General features: G+C 50.0%; 1 protein-coding gene across 1 annotated transcript in view; it reads left to right on the forward strand.

The window, feature by feature from the left end:
- LOC134731021 (uncharacterized) overlaps nt 1–9515 on the forward strand; it is a 48417-nt gene extending 38902 nt beyond the window's left edge. The window contains exons 4-5 of the mRNA XM_063607040.1: nt 1148–1235; nt 9378–9515. Coding sequence (XP_063463110.1) covers nt 1148–1235; nt 9378–9400 — 111 coding nt within the window. The 3' untranslated portion in view covers nt 9401–9515. The remainder of the gene's footprint in view (nt 1–1147; nt 1236–9377) is intronic.
- The last annotated feature ends 1029 nt before the right edge of the window (nt 9516–10544 follow it).

A 10544-nucleotide genomic window follows, 5' to 3' on the forward strand; every position in this document is an offset into this window, starting at 1 on the left:
TTGTGTTTTCGTTCTGTTGTAAATGTTTAGTAATTTCTATTGTGATTTTTCATTTAACTCATGAAAGGATATTTTTAATTTTCCAAATATGTGCTTGTGCTTAGCTATCTTCTTGCTGTTGACTTCTAATTTTGTTGCATTATGGTCGGGAAAATGTGGTCTGGACAATGTCAATCGTATAGTGGATTTTGTTGAGACTTCTTTATGGCCTAATATGTGGCCAGTTTTTTGTTTTTGGCAAATTTGCCACATGTGGTTACAAGGAATGTGGATTATTTGTTTTTTCAGGAGAGTTTTTATTTTTCAATAGATAAGGTTCTCAGTGTAATTAAAATCTAGCTTTAATTAACAATATGCTAGATCTCTCAAACCTTAGGATGTTAGTCGGTGTAACAATAGACTGCTGCTGAGATGAGTAAACCCTGAACTCTCAGTGGGTTGGCACCCATAGCATAGTCTGGTGCAGGGCAGGGGTTCTCCTTGGGGGCCCTTGTCCAACAGTGATTCAGAGATTCTGGAGGTTTCCATCTATTAATTCTGCCATCTCAGAGTTTTTCACTTGTAGCCATATGGATAGGGAGAGAGGGAACATAGCTCACACTTGCCTTTGATAACCTTGGCCCAGAAGCTATTTGTTACATTCGTATTGGTGGGAATGCAGTCACATGGTTCCAAACTAACTGCAAGTGAGGCTGGGAAATGTAGTCTTTCTGCATGTCCAGGAAGAGGAATGGTGTGAACACAGCATTGTCTTTGACACACTAAGCACGTGCTGAAGAGTTCTTACTCTCATAGGAGGTTTGTCTGTCCTGTGTAACTTTCTCAGTTTTTGCTTAGATAGTTTCAGGCAATGTTGTTTGGTGCATTCAGCTTGATGATTATTATGTCCTCTTGGCAATGTAGTCAAGATTCCCATCAGTTTGAATGAAAGTGTTTTACAGATAGGTCAGGAAATGTTAATACTTTAAAAGGCCCTTATATTCCTCCGCTCTACAGATAAGATCAACAGAGTCCTACAGAGAGGAAGTCATGGGTCTCACTCATGAGTGGCAGAATTGAAACCAACATGGCAGTAACTTTGCTTTCCCCCATCATGCTGTTCTCCCTCTATCTTCACTCTGCTGATTTCTTCACTTGCTCCATACAGACCTCCCAGTGCCAAGTGTATAAGTGTGTCCGAAATTGGTGGGTTCTTCATCTCACTGACTTCAAGAATGAAGCCGCAGACCCTCCTGGTGAGTGTACAGTTCTTAAAGGGGGCGTGTCTGGAGTTTGTTTCTTCTGATGTCCACATGTGTTCAAAGTTTCTTCCTTCTGGTGGGGTTCGTGGTCTCGCTGGCTCAGGAGTGAAGCTGCAGACCTTCTCAGTGAGTGTTACAGCTCATAAAGGCAGTGTGGACCCAAAGAGTGAGCAGCAACCAGATTTATTGCAAAGAGCAAAAGAACAAAGCTTCCACAGTGTGGAAGGGGACCCCAGCGGGTTGCCACTACTGGCTCTGGCAGCTTGTTTTTATTCTCTTACTTGGCCCCACCCACATCCTGCTGATTGGTCCATTTTACAGAGAGCCTGAGTGGTCTGTTTTGACAGAGTGCTGATTGGTGCGTTTACAATCCCTGAGCTAGACACAAAGACACCCCACGTCCCCACTAGATTAGCTAGATACAGAGTGTCCACACAAAGGTTCTCCAAGTCCCCGCCCTAGTAGCTAGATACAGAGTGTCAATTGGTGCATTCACAAACCCTGAGCTAGACAGAGGGTGCTGATTGGTGTGTTTACAAACCTTGAGCTAGATACAGAGTGCCGATTGGTGTATTTACCATCGCTTAGCTAGACATAAATGTTCTACAAGTCACCACCAGACTCAGGAGCACAGCTGGCTTCACCCAGTGGATCACACACAGGAGCCGCAGGTGGAGCTGCCTGCCAGTCCCTCTCCGTGCACCCACACTCTTCATCCCTTGGGTGGTCGATGGGACTGGGCGCCGTGGAGCAGGGGGCGGTGCATGTCGGGGAGGCTCGTGCCGTACAGGAGTCCACGGAGGGGGGAGGCTAAGGAATGGTGGGCTGCAGGTCCTGAGTCCTGCCCCGTGGGGAGGCAGCTAAGGCCCGGCGAGAAGTCGAGCACAGCAGCTGCTGGCCCAGGTGCTAAGCCCCTCACTGCCTGGGACGGCAAGGCCGGCCAGCAGCTCCTAGTGCAGGGCCGCCAAGCCCATGCCCACCTGGAACTTCAGCCAACAGGCAAGCAGCATGCATAGCCCCAGTTCTGGCTCACGCCTCTCCCTCCACACCTCCCTGCAAGCTGAGGGAGCCAGCTCCAACCTTGGCTAGCCAATACAGGGGCTCCCACCGTACAGCCGCGGGCTGAAGGACTCCTCAAGTGCCGCCAAAGTGAGAGCCCAGGCGGAGGAGGCACTGAGAGCGAGCGAGGGCTGTGAAGGCTGCCAGCATGCTGTCACCTCTCATAAGGAGTGACTAATCTGAGCTTCTCCAGAAAGTCCATTCCTGGTAGGCACTGGGAATAAGAAATCTCAGAGTATAAAAAAAAAAATCAAGTGGTAGCACTTTTGTGAATGGCTCCCAAATTAGATCATTTACCTTTTGTTTTTCATGAAGCACAGTTGCCCAAAACACGCTTAGCCTGAGATGAAGCACATATTAGAGAAAGGTTCTCTCTATAGCATTATGTATTACTCGAATGAGCATTAAAAAGAGGAGATGGGACATGCTCTCTCTAGCTATTATTACCTGCACTATAGAGTTGACATACACAAGCTCATTATTGCATTATGTTTTATTCAACAAAGTAACTTTAATGTTGAAGCTTAAATTGAATTCGCTAAAACATCTTTGTCTCCAGCATACTGTGCCTCAAGTGTCTTCTTGGTGCCTGAATTTTCCCCAGAATTATAGTGCTGAAGCTATGGAAATGGTGAAATTATATGCAATCTGCAAAACAGTGTGGCTATAACGTGGTAATTGGCCTTCCACATAATTAAAGGAACATTTCCTCATCAGAGCTGTTCCATCAGAGACCCAAAGGCTATCGTTGTACAAATCACCCACTTAGGAAAACCTTTATTCCCAGTAGCCTCTAAAAATCTGGTTATGCAAACAGATTTGCTTATTCAGTAACATTAATGGCTTCTCATAGTTAAAAAGTCATCAATATGTTTGACCTATAATCTGTTTCCTCCGTGACCAAGTGCCATTTTTATTTTGACAGTTAGGAGCCTTTTGACTCTTTCACAGCTGGCATGAAGGCACAGGGAGGGAAATCTCAAAAACAAACAACCTGTGTATTCCCAGACTGTTAATCAATAGAAAATCACTTCAACTGGATTAGGGTCTTGTACCTGGCAGAAACGCTCTTATGGACATTGGAATTGGATTTTTACACTTGATATGACACCTCCTTGAGTCAGATCAGATTCGTGTTTGATAGACTCTTGACGAAAAATTGCTCCAGGATCTGTGCGGTAGCTAAAGCCTTTTTGTTGTTGTTGCTGTTTTAAAAGCAGCATTAAATATTTTCATGAAGACCTTCCCACCAGTGATTTTATTGGGAATATGGTCTTTAGCTCTGGTCCTGAATAACTCACACTGAGGAAACCTCTAACAAGTGTTTTATTGGAAGATGTCTGATGGATGGTTGGTTTTAATAACAAATCTCTTCCCTTTTTCTGTCCCCTGTGTTCTATTCTCCTTTCTCTACACATTATTCTGGGAGGATTCACCTATTCCCAAAGTCCTTTCCTCTTTATTTCCATTCCAGAGCTCTGTGTATAACTCCAGGCTGATGAATCCAACGGCCCAGTTGTTATCTCCACTTGGCTGTCTTTCTTGCATTGGCCTCATCTTACCTTGCCTCTCCTGATTTCCTCTTCTGCCTGGGCTCACCACGTCAGATTCACACCACCATCCACCCAGCTTCCAAATCACCTGGGCCTCCTCCTTCATTCCTCCCTCTTTCTCAGTCAAGTTAGTCTACTGTCTCCTCTCCATGCTCACTGCCACAGCCTTGGTCCAGCCAACCATCTTGTCTCACTTGGTGTATTGCAGCCGCCTATCTGGTCTACTCACCTCCCACTCTCCTCCAGCCAGACTGCTCTTTTTATAGCACAAAGTGGATCATTACTCCCCTGCTTAAAAACATCTACTGTCTCCCTTTGTCTACAAGATAAACACGACAAAGAGCCTTTAAGATTTGGCTCCAACTTACCTCTATATTGGTCAGTTTTTATAATTATATGAACGTCTCTCAGCTCCTCACCCTCTCACGTCTCGATTTTTGCACATACTCTTCCCTCTGCTGGGAATGATCTTCCATACCTCTTCTATCGACCTGGCTAGTTCCCACCATTTTCTAGTCTCCATCTGAGGAGTCTTGTGGTGGAGAAGGATTTCTCACCACCTGATAGAGATTGCATGCCCACCCACCTCCGAGCTTTTATTTATTTATTTATTTTTTGACGGAGTCTCGCTCTGACCATGCAGGCTGGAGTGCAGTGGCGCGATCTTGGCTCACTGCAATCTCCGCCTCCAGGGTTCAAGCAATTCTCCCACCTCAGCCGTCTGACTATCTGGAATTACAGGTACCCGCCACCACATCTGGCTAATTTTTTTGTATTTTTAGTAAAGACAGGATTTCACCATGTTGGCCAGGCTGTTTTCGAACTCCTGGCCTCAAGTGATCCACCCACCTTGGCCTCCCGAAGTGCTGGGATTACAGGCATGAACAACTGCAACTGGCCAATCGGGTGCCCCTTCTATTTGCTCCCATTGCCCCCAGGCATACTGTCACCGTAACTCTTACCATTCTGAGTTGAAAATGTTTTGTTTTTTTTTTTTGCTTTTTATTTCTCTCATTAAATGCAAAGCTCATTGAAAAGAGGACAGTGGTTGTTCACTGTTGTACTCCTAACCTTTGACTCAGTGTCCTGAGGTTGGCTCTAGAGCTGTGCACACATGTTCAGACATTGGAGCACATCTTGTCTAGCACCTCTTTTGAGGTGGCTTAGAGAAAAGTCAGTAGGTACTTCCCCAAGGATGAAACAGAAGCTTCACCTAAACCAGTTCTTCAACTTCAGCCTGCAGTAGAATCCTCTGAGAGCTTGTTAAAAATACAGTCTCCTAGAGCCCACTCTTCAAGAGTCGGTGAGTTGCTTCATCATCAAAATATATACAGAATTCAGGCAGTCTTCAGCGCCAGCCTGGTCTGAGCCTCTGTGGACTCCCACCTGCAGAATCTCCCTGCTGGTCTCCTTGCTTCTGCTCTTACCTTCTTATTACCCATTCAAGTAGCCAGGGTGATCCTTTTTAAAAAAAAATTTTTAAATTTGTTTGACATGAAGTCTCACTCTGTTGCCCAGGCTGGAGTGCAGTGGTGCTATCTCAGCTCGCTGCAGCTCTACATCCTGGGCTCAAGCCATCCTCCCACCTCAGCCTCCTGGGTAACTGGGACCACAGACATCCACCACCACACCTGGCTAATTGTTGTATTTTTTGTAAACACACGGTCTTGCTATGTTGCCCAGGCTAGTCTTGAACTTCTGTGTGCACCCACCTCAGCCTCCTGCATTTTTAGGAGGCCTCTCTTGTAGGGATTTTGATGCAGAAGGCCTGGGTGCCTCATGTCTCCTCCCATTTCTCTCTGTCTTTCTGTGTCTGTCTCTCTATCTCTGTATCTCTCTCTCTTTCTCTTTGCCTTATAGCTGTCCTGGGGACTAGACACTGCCTTAGGCATCCGTCTGACTCCTGTTCCCTTTTACACTGAGGCTGCTTTAAGTTGCACCTTGATCTGAAGCCTTGGGCTTCTGTTCGTAATCCTTGCTTTTGTTGGAAGGGCCGTGCAGCTTCTTGACAAATTGCAAAGGTGCCCACGAGTTTCCAACTCCCCAAGAACCAAACCAGATGACAAACAAAGATGCAGCCCACAGCTGGGGAGACAGATTTCATGTCCACACTGAGACTCCAAGATGCTGAACTGAAATCCACCCTGAAACCTGTTTTCTCTCTCATTTAAGTTCAATGTCACCTGGGGGCTTGCAGGGCAGGGCTGGTGACCATTCACAGGGGAAAGATGCTTTGAAATGGCAACTGAGAATGGTGTGGTGGTTGACAGATGGCACGTCAGAGCATAGATTAACACAGAAAGAGAAACTCACCCCTTTGGGGGAGTGTGTGAGGCTGGCGGCCACACAGAGGGCTTTTCCTGCGAGCTCTTGCATAGATGCAAACAGCCAGGAGGTTTTGCTTTCTGAGCCTGAGTGGAAGCATGTTCCTCCCTGCACATTGCCGCTTTGCAGCAAATGCTTATTCCTGTTGCATTGATTAAAAGTGCTTACCAGGCCGGGCGCGGTGGCTCAAGCCTGTAATCCCAGCACTCTGGGAGGCCAAGGCAGGCAGATCACAAAATCAGGAGATCGAGACCATCCTGGCTAACACGGTGAAACACCGTCTCTACGAAAAATACAAAAATTTAGCCGGGCATGGTGGTGGGCGCTTGTAGTCCCAGCTACTTGGGAGGCTGAGGCAGGAGAATGGCATGAACCCAGGAGGCGGGGCTTGCAGTGAGCCGAGATTGTGCCACTGCACTCCAGCCTGGATGACAGAGCAAGACTCCGTCTCAAAAAAACAAAGTGCTTACCGAAGGGGTTTGAGGGCAGTGGTGGCAGTGTGAATTATGGCTTTGCCGGCTGCCAGTGGAGCCAGCCGCTCTGCACAGCCGTGCAAGGGTGTTTTGAAAAGTGGCTCAGCCAGCCAGGAGTGACTGGGTGTAACTATTGCTGCCACAACATCTTGTAGCCTGATTGGGGCCGTGTTTGCACAACCCCTAAACCACTACACTTGTTCAGGCTTAAAAATAAGCTTACTTTTTTTTGTTTCTTTTGTTTTGTTTTATGAGATCGAGTCTTATTCTGTCACCAGGTTGGAATGCAGTGGCATGATCTCGGCCCACTGCAACCTCTACCTCCTGCGTTCAAGTGATTCTCCTGCCTCAGGCTCCCGAGTAGCTGGAACTACAGGCGTGTACCACCATGGCCAGCTAATTTTTGAATTTTTAGTACAGACAGGGCTTCACCATGTTGGCCAGGATGGTGTAATCTCTTGACCTCGTGATCCACCCGCCTTGGCTTCCCAGAGTGCTAGGATTACAGGCATGAGCCACCGTGCCTGGTCAAACATAAACTTACTTTCTTACCTCTTCTGCTGAACTCTATTTGCTTATTTTCTCAATTTCTGCTGAACTCTATTTTGCTTCTTTTTCCTGGATAAAGCTCTTCTTTATCCAGGGGGGTGGGTAGGAGGAAATCCTTGACAGGACCAATTTACATGACAGTTTGGAGGACTCTGGCTAGCCCCAGAAGGTGTTTGAATTTTTAAATTGGTTACTAGTGTCAGAATGTTTCATGAGTAAGAGCCCAGCCTCTATGTTGGATGCCCTGAATTTAAATCACAATATGGCCATTTTGTATATAACCAGAGGATGGATTTGGGGACCCAATGGATGTACCATGACATGAACTTGCACCAACATTCACCTGACCCCCAAAATGCCTATTCTGACTGGTAGGCCCTAGTCTCAGCCTAGTTCCAGTTCAGAGCCTGTGTCCAGTGATCCTGCACAGGTCTCATTAGTTCCTTTTCTCCTCTTCAGTCATCCTGGTAAAAGGCTGTGTATTCCCTTGGGGGCAGGCTGGGAGACAGATTGACAGTATAAATTTTTGGCAGTGGAGCAGAGTCCCTTCTGGAGGGAACCTGGCTTCCCATTTAGACAAGGGACTCCGGGTCTGTGAACTGGCTTATGTCTGGGAATTGACGGGGGACTGTGACTCTGTTTTTATGATTCAGATTAGACTTCCGCTCACCTGACCTAGAACTCTTCTGCAAACACAGATCCAGTAAAAATGTGGCAGGCTTCTTATCTATTTCACTTCTAGGAATGCCATGATCAGCTGGCACCATAGGTCTCTGAGAGTCAGGCTATTCTGGTTGCAGCTTTGACTCTGCTGTGTTTTATGGTAACTGCATCCACCTTGCCTTTGGGGATTGAGTGCTCTGATCACTTGGCCCCAGCCCCTGTAGTGTGCCTATGTCACTTACCCTCTTTATACCTCAGTTTGCTCCTCCATAAAATGGGCATCCTCATTGCACCCACCCCCAGGGCTGCTGTGAGGTATAGATAGATTAGCATATGGAAAGTAATAGAAGAGGGTCTCAAAGCCCATGTGTCGTTATCAGAATTATTTCGTGACAGGGGAGAGCTGGAGGAGAGAGGAAGGTGCTGAGCAGACCCACTTGCTCTCCTACCAGTGTTTCCTGAGCACCTACTATGTGCTGCCCACTGTGAGAGCTGTTAGGGTTGAAATAGGGAGCACAGCAGGGTAGGGGGTGCCATCAGGAGCTCAGTGGGGAGACCATTGTGCAACATGGTTCCAGAGCTTGGGGTGGGGAAGCTCAGGGAGCACAGGGGCCTAGGATCCTGAACAGAATCATGGAAAGGACACAGCCTCCCCAGCCTCTCCTGCCTCCTCTTCCTCCCTGGCCTCCTCTGCTTCCCTGGCCTCTCCTGCCTTCCTGGCTTCCCCTTCCGCTCCGGCCTCCCCAGTCTCCCCTGTCTCTCCTGCTTTTGAGGTGGTCCAGGAGCTGCTGGTGCTCACTTAGCCTGTCCTGGACTCTGGGTGTAGCACTTCGATGTCCAAAAAATACCCCTGGGTTCAGCTCATCACACAACCAAGGAAGGAGCTCCACACTGACACTAAGGCTGCATCCTGGGCTCATTCATCAGGGCATGCCTCCAAAATATTTCTCCATGTCTCCTCCCTTTGCCCACCTGCATTGTCTCTGTGCCTCAGCCCCGGCTGGGGCCTGCAAAGATCCCCTATCTCCTTTGCCCCTGCACGGCTGGATCCCAGGCAATCTGTCCGCCCACCACACCTCTCTCACCTTGCCCACCACTCTCCAGCCCCACAGTCGTCTTTCTGCTTCTTTCCCAGCATCTGTGCTTTTGCACACGCTGTTCCCTCTGCCTGAACACCCTCCACTGGGCTGAGAACAACTCTCTGAGGCCTCTCACAGCTGTTGCTTCCTTTGGAACAGCCGCTGCTGCTGTCCCTCTCCCAGCTCCAAGACCTGCTGAGCCTCCTGTCTTTCTCGGTTCCCATGCCCCCAGCACTTCTCCTTGGCCACCTTTTGACCAATTGACAATGTCCATTCTCAATGCCTTCTCACCCAGCGCTGAGCCCCACTGGGTGAAGGCAATGCCTGTCACGTTCACCACAATATCCCCTCCCCCATCATCACGACTGGTCCACAGTGATGCTCAAAAAGATCTGTTGGTAGGCAATACGAAGGTGCTTTCATGTCATCCTGCAGGCGGAATTCTCCACGAGTTTTGAGCAGCCTCGGTTTTTCCACCACCTCCAAATCATGGAAGACACAGGGTAAGAGCTAAGACAAGGTGGCTGTGGCCGATGTCCACCCTCTCGGGGCGTCCCTTCTCTTCTCTCCTCCTTGAGCAAGGAGACCATCGTGGTGCAACCCGGTTGCCCCGGGAAGGAAGTGCAGGGCCTGGCCAGAGCGGGCCTGGCGACGGGCAAGGGACAGCGACCTCCTGGGCCAGGACAGGTGAGAGCAGCACAGGCCCAGGCCCGGCGTGGCGGCGGTGCGCGTGAGCGGCCAGCAGAGGGCGCCAGAGAGCCATGAGCGGCCCGCAGAAGAGCCCGCGCCGGCCCCGATGCCCAGCTCCGCGCCGCGCGGACCCACCGAGCCTGCGCTCAGACGCCCCAGCTCCGCCGAGAGGCCTCTTGCGCCGGGTCCTTCTTCTTCCCCAAGTGCAGGCAGATCCCCCGGAGGCATGGCCTGCCCTTCCGGCAGCTCCGAAGCCACTGGCAAGTCCCGAGGCAGGGATGGCCGGCCCAGGAGGGAGGAGGACGACGTCCCTCCCTAGGAGAAGAGGCTGCGGCTGTTGCTGGAGGGGGAAGCGCACAGCCCCAGGACTGTGAGGACGAGGAGGACGCGCCGCGGCCGGGCAGAGAGGAGACCGGCACCCAGACAGGTGGCGACGGCAGAGGAGTAAGTGACGCGTGCGCTGGGGTCCGGGGGTGCCGGGGGCGCGGGGTTGCTGGGGACGCGGGGTAGGGGCGGCGGGAGGCTCCGTGGCCTGCCCCGGGTTGAAGTTGGGAGGGCGGCTTTCATTCTGAACCCATTTAGGCAGCACGGGCAGCCCTCCTCGCCGTGGGCGGCATCAGAGTCCCCCCTGCCCTGTCTTGGGGTTGCTCCCGGATGTTGTCTGGGAGTCTTGCTCATGGTGACATCCTCATCTCCCCGTGCACGTTACTGCATTCAGAGCTTGGGTCACCTGGACACTGAACTCAGGTGAATTTTCTCTGAGATCCCGGGAGAAGGAGGACAGTTCTCAAGAAGGTTTTCCAGGGCCGATCACGGAAAGGATGAGAAGGGAGAGGTCCTGGTCGGGGACACAATTACGGTGGCAGTGTAACACCAGGAAACTGTATTGCGTGAAGTCCCTCTCACTCCCTC

Source organism: Pan paniscus, chromosome 7 (genome assembly GCF_029289425.2).
Source record: "Pan paniscus chromosome 7, NHGRI_mPanPan1-v2.0_pri, whole genome shotgun sequence".
Taxonomy (NCBI): Eukaryota; Metazoa; Chordata; class Mammalia; order Primates; family Hominidae; genus Pan; species Pan paniscus.